This window comes from Dromaius novaehollandiae, chromosome 13, assembly GCF_036370855.1.
Source record: "Dromaius novaehollandiae isolate bDroNov1 chromosome 13, bDroNov1.hap1, whole genome shotgun sequence".
NCBI classification, from domain to species: Eukaryota; Metazoa; Chordata; class Aves; order Casuariiformes; family Dromaiidae; genus Dromaius; species Dromaius novaehollandiae.
Window position 1 is genome coordinate 13,324,436 of NC_088110.1, and position 12,926 is coordinate 13,337,361.

Below are 12,926 nucleotides of genomic sequence, written 5' to 3' on the forward strand. Positions count from 1 at the left end.
CCCAAGCCTGTTCCTTAAGTGCAGAGTCACACGGGTACTGTGAATTTTGCAGAGGAAAGCGGTGCATGGGCCCTGCAGGCACAGGCAAACTGCCCTGCCGGGTCCCGTCGTGCAGATACCGGAAAGAAACCGTGGAGTCGGCCGTACTACCTGTTCTCCAGCTTTTAAGCATTAAACAGTGAACCATCCGTCCTTGACGGTCACCAAAGGTCTGTTTCATGTCAGTTGTCTCCTTATATTCAGAACTTCTCAAAAATATTGGGGAAAACCGCTGCTGTGCCAGAAATGTCAGCAGGAACATTTCATTGGTAAGATTTTTGTTCATCTTGAGAGTGGAGAATATCATCCCCTTTTAATGACTAGAGTCATTAGCTAATAAAACTTGTTAAAGTTCTTATTTTTATGTCACCTTAATAATACTCTTGTGTTCTTTAAAGCTTTTCACAGACAGAAAGAAAAATATTTCAGGAAAAAAATTTTATGTAGCATGTGTGCATGCTACAAAATCCCCCTGTGCAAACAGTCTGAAAAACCTGCCTAAAAACAAAATACCTGAATGCAGAAGAATCCCTAAACTTTTAATTTAAGAAGACTGGAAGCTCCTAGGCAGCATCAAGGGAAAAGCCACTCTTACGGATGTTTCTGACTGCTATTAATGCATTTGGGATATTTCTGTTCTTGAGATTGTCATCTTCCAGTTTGTGTATGACTGTAATCTTCCTTACCTGTAAACTTTTTTCTTCTGTTTTCTGCTTTGCTTTATATTTACATGTTATATTAATCAAAATATAACATTTTGTCATAATGTATGTACAGATACATGGTAGGGATATGGCGTAATGGTTACCAGTGTTTTCTGGTTCCTGGACAGTGATACTAGGCAAGTAAGATGTTGGGCATTGGCATACTTTGCTCTTGATCTCACTATTAATTTTTAATAAAATTTCACGTGCTGCGAGGCCCTGGGTTACCGCCTGTCGCGCTCGCACCAAAGCTGCAGTGCCTGGAGTGCGCTTGCGTGGTCTTCGGCTGACTCCGACTGTGTGAGGGCCGGGCTGAGGCTAAGCGTATAGACATAAATAGGAACGCTGTTCTTGACTGTCTTCATGCTTTTTGCTGGAGCTGAAGGCCTGTGTGGATTCAAGTGCGTGCCTGGAGATACCCAAAACACTTATACTTACTTTTTATAATAGCAGAGATGAAATCTTACTGCTAGCAATTCACTCCTGTATGCGAGTGCCTTTAAAAGGCATGCATGCATTTACGCCAATAACGAACTGTAGCTCTAGAGAGTGTAACTCTTCAGGTGTTATCACAAAAAAAGATAGTTTTTGAAGTGCAGCCTCCCCTTCCTCGCACTTGGGACTGATACGTGCTTTGCTGCTCCTTCCTCTCTCCTGCCTTTGCCTACGTTGTCAGGGGAAAGCCCTCGGCTCTGCCCCGCTCGCCGTTGCAGTGGGAGTCAGGGGGCCGCGCTGCCTTCTCGGGGCAGAGATTTACCCTGCAGAGCTGAAAATACCCATCTTTGTTAAGAACTGGACAGACGTTACGGTCATCTGTGTTCGTCCGTAACCACGGAGGACGGGAGGATGCAACCTGCTGGCGGGGTAGCGGCTCCCAGCCTCGTGCGGGAGCGTGTGCTCACCACGACGCGCTGACTTGGCGGCGATGGCACGGTGCGACGAGCCTGACGCGGATCCAATGGCCCGTGACGTGGAGGCGGAGCGGTAACGCTACCCGCGTGCTCGTGGCAGCCTGCGCAGCACGGCCGTGCGCTGGGAAGCACCAGGGGCAGCCGGAGCAGCTTGGAGGGAAGCGTGTGTTTTCCAGTCGGGCTTTTGTTTTTCTTTTTGAGAGAGGAAGAACTGCTCTGGTTTATTTAAGACTTTTGGTCTCCCCAGGAAACAGCTTTAAGCTCCCAAGCAGTTGTTTGGATTTAAAATCCCGTGCGGGGGGATACGTGCCCGTGCCCTGAACCTCGCGGGCAGCGAACCCCTCCCGTGCCGCCTGTCCGGCTGGGGACAGCGAGCTCTGCTGAACCAGCCGTCCTCCTCTCTCCAGATCCCGCTGCGTGTCCCTGGCTGCAGAGGAAGCGATCGCAACGGCTGGCGTGAGCGGAGGAAGTTTATTTCTTATTCTCTCTTTATTGTAGGCGTTTTCTGCCGTAGTGTGCCTTCTACGTTTCCCGCCCTCCTCCTGCTATCTCTTGCCTTAGGTCTCCGAGAAAACGTCCTTTCAGCCTCTCATACAAACTGCCTCTCTTGGCCTATTCTTGACCCTTTTTCTTGGATTTGCCTTCTTCACTTGTCCGAGGGCGGGAAAGATCGTTTCTCGCGTAGCTGACGTCGGAGCACCGACTCAGGTGTCGAGGAAGAGGAGAGAAGGTTTAAAACAAAGAAGAGGAAACCTGCGGCTTTGCTGCGGCCCGGGGCTGGGGCTGGGGGCTGAGGAGCTCTGCAGGGCGGCGCCAGGCGAGGCGCTGCGGCTCCGCAGCAGGACAGGCGCTGGGGGAGGCTCCCGTGCTGGGCCGCGTCCTGGGGCAAGCGCCACTCTCCACGGGTTGAACGCGAACGGCAGCAGCGCAGCACGTCGCGCATGAAGGACAGGCGCGGGGGAAAGCGCCGGCGGGACGTAGCGGTGTGCGGCACCACGCCAGCGAGGGGTCAGGTAGTAACCACCGCTCGAGACCTGGGGAAACAGCAGATCTGTGGACAAGCCTGGCCCAGAGGAAGCCAGGCGCGGCTCCGCTGCCTGCGGCGGGTTTGGCCTGCTCGCGCGGGCCGACTTTGGCGTTGGACACGCTCCGGGTCCTGCTCCTCCCGTGGAGACGCTGTGCACGGCCGGGCCTGGGCGGCGGGCGGCCGCCCTGCTTGCTGGGCTCGCCGCGCTCGCGTGTCTGGGCGGGCTGGCCGAGCGGGGTGCTTTCGGCTGCGCGCTCTCCAGCGTGCCTGGGTGGCACTTCCCGGTGTGATTAGCCTGGCTCGTGAAACCTCATGTTTTTGAGTATGGTTTTGTGGCAGTACTTGCAACTCAAGTTGTTTGCCTATGTGATGTGAAAGGTGCCGTGACCCATTCACGCTTCTGAGTTCACTGACGGCTTTGAACTCGTCTGGGTCTCTTACCTCGCCCTGCGGAGGCCAAGCTCTCCCGGTCCGTGTAGGAGCGTGAGCTGGAAACGACCCGTTTCTTTCTCAAGGTTATGGAAACACTTAGTGGCTGGGCCAGCAGCACCTGCCCCGCTGGCCGGCGTCGCCTCCTGCTCCTGCGCGTTCCCGTCCGCGCAGCGCCGGTCCCTGCCGGAGGGCGTCGTGCCCGGGAGGGGGGCTCCGGCCCTGCCCTGCGCCGCACCTGCGCAGCACGGTGACGTCGCGATCGCCCGCCGCTGCTCCAGGTACGATGATAATGCACGTGATAATAATGGAATACGTCTTCTACTGACTTTAAGTCTGTAAAGCTAACTTAAAGGTTTCTTACACTCTTGTAAGTACTTGGATATTATCTCTTTTTCCACCGTTAAATTCTCCGAACGCTGTACTATTGCTGGTACTAAAAGAATAAACATCACATAGTGTGTTTCTGCATATAGCTTATAATATTTTAAGTGTATGTGCAACTATATAAATATAATAGTATATTATATATTATTGCATTGATTATATGCATTGCATTGATTTTAAAACTTTGTTTAAACTGCCATTTTTAACACCACTTTTCCTACCAGTTTTGCTAGGTAGCTTTAATTCATTTTGTATGAAGATGCCTGTGAAACCATACCACTGAATAAAAACACACGTGGGTCACTCGGTTCCAGAAACAGAGTGGTGAGGTGAGAAGCAAGCGCATTTGTTGCAGCTGAGATACAGACCATGCATCATTCTCTTTGCCTTAAGGTTTCTTCTTCAGAGCAGAAGAATTTATATGCAGGCTATCATGATTTATGTGTCAGTAAAAGGAAAGCTAAGATGCTGCAGGAGGAAAAATCAGGCAGTGTTTTAATCACTAGAGCAAGTCCATCAAAATGACAGGTTCTCAGAGAGGACAGCCCTTCTTCTGGAAGCTGCTGGCTTTTCTCTATCGAATAGCACAAGGTTCTTGACATACTTGTGGTATCAACTGTTGAGCTTTTCTTTTATTCGGTGAGCTTTAAAATGATAGCAAGGATGTCTCCTCTGGGCCTTTTGCTTCATCTTTCGGAATAATTGTACATATGGAGGGTTGAGCATGCTGCTACATTTCATTTAGCATATAAAATTATCTTTCTGGTTCTGCACACTGATTTCTATGATTAGAAACTGTATATATTAGGAACTAACTTTTGCAAAGCCTTTTAAAAATAATTTATGTGATGCTGGAAGCACAGATGAAGCTGCTTCTAAAAATGAAAGAAGACATTTGGAACAGCTTTCAGGGAATGGTAGATAGAGCTGAGCTGAGCTCTGCTCAACCATTCTGTTCTAAATTCAGCCTTCTGATTTAAGGCCAAATGTTGATTATTTCAAAGCACGAAAGTACAATCAGGGAAAACTTGAGCCAAAAACATTTAACAGCTATGAGACAATTGGTCCTTTAATTCTGTTTTCGATTTTCTTAAACAAAACCCAAGGAAAGCCATGGTAGCAGTTACAGTATATCATTATTATTGTTGTTGTTGTTATTATTATTATTATCTTTCTCATTACAATACAGATGTTTTGTCTCAAGAACTCTGCAAAGTCTTGGTGCTGGCTGATTTCCATAGCGTCATTGTTTAAACAAACAAAAACAAAACCACATCAAAGTTTGGCAATTCTGAAAATGATCGTTACTGCTGGTGCTATACTACACTTACTTTGCTCGCTAGATAATAAAGTTATTGGAGAAATTAAGCTGTTACAAATATACTGCAGGAAGTGAATTTTAAACTCTGGAAAGTAAGAGACTCAGCCATGAGAGCCTGGGACACAGCAAAACTGGTTGGGTGGTGGTATAAATGTGATGGGCGTGCAGTCAATTAAAGAAATGACCGAACATATGTGACTTTCATTAGCAAACTTTACATATTCATAACATCGTTTAAAATGTGGGATCTCTCTTTAAATGTGTGTATATGTACATCCAAACGACACATTTTTTTCTTTAGCTAAATATATATTTTAATCTCTTATGATTAACAGCTTTATACAAAGATAAGAGTGTAAATTGTGCTTCTTCTTAGTACGTACCATCTGAGAGTTTGAAGAGAGATGGATAGATACTTAAAAATACTTCTAAATAATGAAGTCTATTGGAAAGACGCTTTCCTTGAACTGGCACCATATTTTGAGTCTGATCTTAAATGTATTGTCGAGAATATGGTGCTTGACAAACTAAGAGATTAATGAATCCTTAATTTTTGTACCAAGGCCTGTAATATACAGAAAAATAGTTTTAAAATTAAATTCATATGGCTGTTGCCAAGGCTACTGAATTTGATAGTCTGTATTTTCAAAAGTTGCAGCAGAAGAGTAGTTATTCAAAATATTGCCTAGAGCTAGTCTATGATTTTGTATTTTCAAAAGATTCTTTGGTATGAAAATGGCCACATGGCTACAACAGCAGATCTCTATGAATTAACTAACTAATGAACTAGATTTTTTTTTATCAGTTTGCCACAGATAAAATATGCAAAACACCTTCTAAAGAGCATCTGATGTGAGAATGATTTAGGCTTGCTACTGCACTGAACATACTTGAAATGTGGGATTTGTCTTCAAAGAAATGTGAAGCATCACCTGACGCATTAGTAAAAAAAGAGAAATATGCCAGGCTTTGTTCCTTTTTTCCTTCCAGTTCCCACCGCTGTACCTGTTACAAAACCCTGGACATTTCTTTCCTTCGCCCTGTGGACAACAGCGTTGTCCTGAGCATCGGTTCGTAGCAGTGGGTCTCCTTATTGCAGCGAGGTGGTTCTAAATTCTTGATACAGAAACCCAGCTCCTTGGCTGCAAAAAAATTTTGAAAATGAGTTTTTTTGAGACTTTTTGTCACTACTTCGTATTTTTTTTGGTTATGTCACCGAGTGGTGCTGCACAATCGGAGCGGTGATGCTGTATGTCTTTCTTACCCCCCGTTCAGCGGGGCACCTGCTTCAGCAACTCAGGTCGCAGGTGCTTAGACTAGCTGTGATTTTGCTCTTTGAAATATGTGGAGACGTGCTCGCTCAGACCGTACCTCTGAAACCGCACGTGCTGGCTGGGGTTCGGCCCGCCAGGGGCAGCGCCGGGAGCCGTCGTGCTGGCACGGCGCCCAGCGCCTCCTCTTCCGCTGCGCTTCTCCGCTGGGATCTCCCGACGGGAGGCTGCCCTAGTTTGGAAATGCAATGCCCGGGTTTGTGCGTCTCTGACAGACCCTGCTGGCAGCTAGGTCAGTATTTCACGGCTGACTCTGTGCTGCTTTTCCCTGCTGAGCAAGTACGCTGTCAGAAAAAAACAACCAGCGCCTTATTTTATATTTTATTTTTCTTTTTTTTCTTTTTTTTTCTTTTTTTAGGGAAAAACTAAAAGCTACAGATGCCATAAAGGATGTAGCTCATTTTATGGGCTTCACTATTGGATCTCTAAAAACATTTTTTTTTCCAGAAAAACTTTTTTGCAAAAATCAGCATGTAAACAAGAAGCAGCTCGAGCCTCGGAGATGCTCCGTTACTTCCTCGCGGCCGTCTCGCTCCGCGGCTGCCCCGAGCGGGCGGGAGGCAGGTCGTCCTCTTCCGCGACTCCCCCCTGAGGGTAGACCACAAAACACAGCTTCTGTCCCCAGCACGTCATGGACTCTGGGAAGAGCAAACGTGCGGGTGGTTAATGCGATTACCTGAGCGCTCCCAAAGCCAAGCGCAACGCTAGGACGGGGCAATGCGTGAGCAGCAGCGCGTCGGCGCCGCCGGGCCCCGGTGCACCCGGGCTCCCCCCGTTTTCTTCCCGTTTAGTGACAAACGAGCGTTTGCAAGTCAAAGCATGGGCAGATTGAAATTGGGCAGCTTTAGAAGCGACTTGCTGGCTGTCGGCCCATCCGCCCTCGGGGACGCCCGTCCGCCCCGAGCCTGCCTGTGTGCCGTCTTGCCCGCGCGGCGCAGCCCTGCACTCGGCCCCGCGCTGCCCTGCCCTGCCCTGCCCTGCCGCGGCCCGTGGGCCCGGGCTGCAGACGGCTCCTCTCAGAGTGCTCGCCTTGGAGCAAAGCAATTAAAAGCCGAACACGACCGAAACATAAAAGACTTGTGTGCAATTTTAATTTTACAGGGTGAGTGATGAAGTGAGGCTTTCTTATCTTCTGAGCATCAAGTAATTCATCATGCCGTGCAGGGATGCTGTTATGCAATGGGATGCGCTTGCAGCGTACTGGAGAAAAGCAGGGCAGGGGAGGTAGCAGAGCGTGTGTCATTTATTATTCTTTTTGTGAGAGCTCGTCTAGGCTTCGCGTGCTTGAAGCTCTGCTCCTGCGTGCGTGCCTGGTGACCGAGGCGGTCATGAGCAAGCCGAGGGGAGGGAGACGTGCAGGGTCGGGGAGGGACGCAGGATACGCCCCGGCATGAGGAAAGCGGTTGCCCACATCAAAACTCCTCGTTTCCAGGGAGGGAGTCGACCGAGCACCCGTGTCTGCCCGGCAGCTCTCAGCTGCGAGCCAGGCAAGGAGAGACATGTCCTCCGTGGCGCGGGCAGCGCTGGCCCCGCTGGCTCTAGCTGGAGCATCTTCCCGTGCAGCCAGCACTAGAGCCTCGCACCGCGCGTGGAAGGGAAGGTGTATGTCACTGTCAGCGGCGGTCAGTCCTGCCCAAGGTAATTTGAGGCCGTTTTTTAGTGCTGCAGGCGTCAGAGTTCAGACAAACCCCCACGCGCCCATGAACGCCCCGCGGCGAGGAGTCGCGGTGTGCGCTTACCTATTAGCCTATTTACACACTTTGGTTTGTTTCTCCAGTAGACGCCGAGAAAAAACACTGGCACTCCAGTTAAAATGATAATGAGTCCAACGCCACAGACGACGGGCTCCGAGTATAAGCTGAAGATCAACAGAAATGCCCAAAACACCAGGTAAGTGGCCGGGACGAGGAGGTTCACCTGCGAGGAGAGAGCAGAGCAGAGCAGAGCTGTGCAGGGCGGTCGTGGCGGCCGGCCGGCGCCCCAGGGCTGCCCACGGCGGGACGGGGCGGGATGGGACGGGACGGGTGGCAGCAGACCTGCACCACCGTGGCTCTTGCCTGTCTGAAAGTGCTGGCCTTAAACCATCACAATTAAGGGCAGAACACAGTCAAAACTTGAGGGACTTGTGTGCAGTTTCAGTGCTATGTCTCCCTGCATGCCTCACTGCCCTCCGCCTCTGGCTTCCCCTCTCTCCATCCTGGCAATCTGACTTCTGGCCAGGGTCTGTCTTTGTATCTTGCTTTTATACTGATGGCCCTTGGGGATGTTGCTTGGGACCCTGAACCATCACCACTACGTACAAAAACAAGCAGTTCTCCACGACCGGACAGAGGACTTGGTGCGACTGTCCCACCCTTCACACTGTTAGTGCAACCAAGACACGTAGCTTCAATGTTTTCACCTTGATAGGTCTGAAGATCTTGGGTTTCTTCCAGCGTAACACGATCAGGCCTATAATTGTCACTCCGTAGCAGAGGTAGTTAATGAACGACACATAATTAATGAGTGTGTACGTGTCTCCAACAAGCATGATGATAAGAGTGGCCAAACACTGCAAAGAGAGGAGCGTAGCCTTACTTGAGTCCTTAGTAGAAAAGGCAGCTTAAAAGCAATAAAATCAACCAAAAGAAAAAGGCGGTTAAACTCCTGTTATTTATGGTCCTTGCTGGGTGTTTCTGCTGCCTCCTGCGGTTCTGGGTTTTCCACCCAAACTGCGGCGCAGAGCCCTGGGGCTGGCCGGAGGCGCGGGGTCGCGCTGATAGTGCCGGCAATCAATGGGCCTATTTATAGCGGGGCCCTCGCAAGCGCCGCTCCGGCAGCCGCCGCGGCCGTGGCCCCACTCAGGGCTGCCCGTGCTGCCGGCGAGCGCTGCCGCCTCGCTCTGCCACGGCCACGCGCTCCGGCTTGGCGGCCGCCTCGGGACGTGACCATGGAGGAGGCGCCCGGGCCCCAGCACGGGGCAGCTGTTTCGGTCTCAGCAACCTGCTGCCTGAAATCTCCCCCCAAACCCCCCCGGGGCCGGCAGCTGCCCGCGCTCTCTCCGTGAAGCCGGCGGCGACTTCCCTGTGCTGCCCGCAGGCGAAACGCTCGCGGTATCGGCGTGCGGTGGCTCCCCTCCACCGATTTGTTACGTGTTTTGGGAGCTACTCAGCCCTGCGACGAGGACTTAGGGCAAAGCTCAGGTCGTCTGTTAGGAGAAAAGAGGGATTTCTGTGGACTAGCCGATACCGCGAGCGTTTTGCGTGCAGGCAGCACAGGGAGCAGCGCTGCCCCCGGCCGTGGCCCCGCAGCCCCTGTGGCCTCATGGACACCGCTGAGCACCTCCTCTTAACAGCTCCCATCGTGGAATAGCGTGAGATGGGCTGAGTCTATTTATTTTACGTTTTATCTTGGAGCCTTGATTTTCTGAGAGGATTAGTAAAAACACGGGTCTCACTGGGGATGCTGAAAAGGCCTTTCTGCCTGCACAAAAAACCCCCTTTCTTCGTGCAAAAGCCAGGTGGGATTCATTAGAAACCAAACAAGAATCTGATGCATTAATTAGGTTTGCCCAAAGTCTGACCTAATTTGCCATTGTAACGGCCTGCGGTGTATTATTTTTATATTTCTATTTGTTAAGAAATTAATATTTCATAGCAGTGTTCGTTATACCAAGACGCATTAAAATACCTTTGGGTGATTAATTAATACACAGTACTGGTTCTGTAATTTGCACTGCAATTTAAGGAAAACATTTTGGGCAGGCTGGAGGCTGGTGTGGGTCTGATCTACCAGGCCTGCTGGGCGCAGGGAGCCCGCCCGTGTCGCGGCTGCTGCACGGTCTGTGCGGTGCCTCCTCCGGGGCGGCCCGGCCCGCGAGGCTTCCCGGCTCCGCCGCCCGGGGCACGGGATCTCCGGAGGGCTCTGGCCCGCGAGGCTTCCCGGCTCCGCTGCCCGGGGCGCGGGATCGCCGGAGGGCTCTGGCCTGTGAGGCTTCCCGGCTCCGCCACCCGGGGCACGGGATCTCCGGAGGGCTCTGGCCTGCGAGGCTTCCCGGCTCCACTGCCCGGGGCGCGGGATCTCCGGAGGGCTCTGGCCTGCGAGGCTTCCCGGCTCCGCCACCCGGGGCGCGGGATCTCCGGGGCGCCGGCCCCGCGTGGGGCGCACGGCGTGGGCACTTACGCAGACGAGCAGGGCCGGGATGGGCGTGCAGTGCTCCACGTGGATCATGGCGAGCAGGCTGGGCAGGTGGCCTTCGCGGGCGCCGGAGAAACACAGCCTGCAAAGCAGAGCGGGACGGCTGAACCCACCACGCGCGGCAGCCGTGCCGCTAGCTAGCTGCACGCGTTCTCTAGTCTCAGTCTTCCAAAGAAGCCAACGAGCATCTCGGAAGAGGCAGTCGCTAGATGCTGGCGTGAGCCTGGGGACACCACAGTTCCTTTTGTATTTCTGCTAGAGACTTCCTGGGAAACCTGGCGTAAGCTATTTAAACTAGACCCTTAAGCATTGCAGGCCTCTGACTGCTAACGTAACCTGTGAAACCAGCTGGTCTTCGATGCCGAACCACCACTGAGGCTGCAGACGGAAATCTGTCCCATCCCTGTCGCTGGAACGTCCTCGTTACCCAGGGCAGGGCAAGCCCAGCAAGGCGGAGGTGATCAGCCCTGCGTAGCTAAGGCATAAAAAACCTAATTGCAAATATTTCCAGGCTCAAGAGGGTTTTGGCTAAGGTTTAACATACCTTGAGATTTTATCTTTAAATGCATAGCCCGTTACATATGCACTCAGATTTGTTGCGTCTTACAACACTTGTAGAAGTGTGAAGATAAATAACTTTCCCAAGGTACTTAAGAGTTGGATGATTTCCTCAAAAAGCCGTAGAACTTTTTCAGTCCAGACAGGTCAATTAATATAAATAGACTTTACAGCTTCTAGTCGTGCTATCAGCAGTGTGCACTCAAAACACCTTGCCTGAGAGGGATTTTTCCAGCGCTGGAACGATGTGTCTGTAATTGGGAACAGAACCTGGCCCTGTAACTCCTCTCAGAGCTAAGCGTAGCTTAGCTTGTAGCTACTGCAACTTGATTGAGGCAGAATTACTTTGGTTCCATTTTAAAGCAGCGTTTGACTCTCGCTGTGAATTATTGCACATCTGCAGGCACTTTCAGCAGCTCGTAAGGGTTATTTTGCAAGAGATTCTGCAATTCAATATTACATTTGCTGATTGAAACAGAGCAATTCGTAACTGAATGTATCCAACATGCCCAACCATGATCTCATGTTCTATAACATCCAAAATGTCTAGCTAGCATTTCTTTAGCAAATTAAATTAAAACAGCCCCTCCCCAAATCAGATAATGTTCATAAAATTGTACTCCATCTAACCTTGATGAGGTAAAAAGGTATCCATTTATTCCTCCAAATGTAGATAGGGCCACTGAGACTGGCATAACCCAGGAAAAATAGCCCAGTAACTTTTCACCAAATGTCTAAAGCAACAGAAGGCAGAGAAACTGAAATATACTGCAAAGCACAGAACCGAAATCAAAGGGTATTTTAGACATCCAGGGAATGGTTTACTTACTACCGCCACAGCGTTGGAGGACAAGAGCTCTTGGGGTGACATGGCAGTGAAATATGCAATGTTGGTGAACGTATACACAAATGTCACCAATGGGATGGATATGAATATGGCACGAGGTAGGTTCCTAATAAAAGAATTAGGAGGGTAGATAAGAACTCACAGTCAAACACAGCTAGAGCACAACAACCTGGCACAGCCCGGGGATGCTTCTCCCCCCGGGTAGTTTAATCTGCTGTTTTTGGTGCAGCCACTGAACGAGAGCATCGCTTCTGCGTCTGCTTTGGTGGCAGTTTGCTCAGAGCAGTTTTGGGGAGGCTAAAACTGTCACAAAACTTCACGTCTGGAGAGTGTCGCTCCGTACGACAGAAGATCCCCCATGCTTACGCTGGGCTGGGAATTTGGACTCAGGCAGCATGTTACTTAAAACCGAAAAAGCCGTTTCTCAACAGCGCTACGGAGGGACGCCAGCTGTGGGGTGAAATGCCTTGTTTCGCTCTATCTTCATCTACTCTGAGAAGGCATCGGCTCCCGTCACTCAGGGAGTTGCCTTGGGCACTCAGGTACCCTCCGTCTCACTCAGCCCTGCCGCCCCACGGTAATTCGGTAGTTCTCAGTACTAAAGGGTCACTTAAGCTCCAGTCCAGGGATCTTTCTTAGAGGTGGACGCTTAGGCACTTCTGTATTTAAAGCAGTATCAGTTTTTTAATCTGTGTGTCAGATAAGGAAAACATTAATAAATATGTATTATAACCTGTTTGATTTTGAAGTGATTTAGTAAAAATGGGATTTTTTTGGGGGGGGTGTTATTTAGTTACCTTTTTATATTTTACTCTCCCCTCAAAGGCTGAAAAAATAAAAAAGTCCATTCATTCTTTTTTATTTCTCAACTGAAGCAATATATGCCTTATTTAAGTTGTAACTTTCCATTATTCAGGTTTGAAATTGCGGCAGTCCATTGAAATGTTGCTGTTTTATTGAGGGAACACATTACCAGTCTTTCTTAACCCCAAGATTTCTGGACGTGCACAGCTTCATACCTGTGAACACTTTACCCCTCATTTGTGTGGAGGCACATGTAGCGCTGCCTGGAAGACTGCAGCTCTAATTCATTTCCATCTGGGCTGTTTAATACCTTAAATTTCTCCTTGTCTAATTGCTGTGCGCACTGAACGCCTAGAAATAACTGAAGCTTCGGGAGCTGCTCGTGGCATTCA

The 12,926-nt window shown here is 50.1% G+C and overlaps 1 protein-coding gene across 4 annotated transcripts in view; it reads right to left on the reverse strand.

Moving 5' to 3' along the window:
* Positions 1-5,432: 5,432 nt before the first annotated feature.
* The window catches only part of SLC7A10 (solute carrier family 7 member 10), a 48,415-nt gene continuing 40,921 nt past the window's right edge, over positions 5,433-12,926 (reverse strand). Inside the window, exons 6-11 of one of the 4 annotated variants that reach the window (XM_064519671.1) lie at positions 11,713-11,836; positions 11,514-11,617; positions 10,311-10,407; positions 8,551-8,700; positions 7,889-8,066; positions 5,433-6,737 (exon numbers count right to left, since the gene is read on the reverse strand). In XM_064519671.1, coding sequence (XP_064375741.1) covers positions 6,616-6,737; positions 7,889-8,066; positions 8,551-8,700; positions 10,311-10,407; positions 11,514-11,617; positions 11,713-11,836 — 775 coding nt within the window. In that variant the 3' untranslated portion in view covers positions 5,433-6,615. Of the gene's footprint in view, positions 6,788-7,129; positions 7,779-7,888; positions 8,067-8,550; positions 8,701-10,310; positions 10,408-11,513; positions 11,618-11,712; positions 11,837-12,926 lie in introns of those variants that run through there. The other 3 variants (XM_026107605.2, XM_064519669.1, XM_064519670.1) reach the window with 3 other exon arrangements.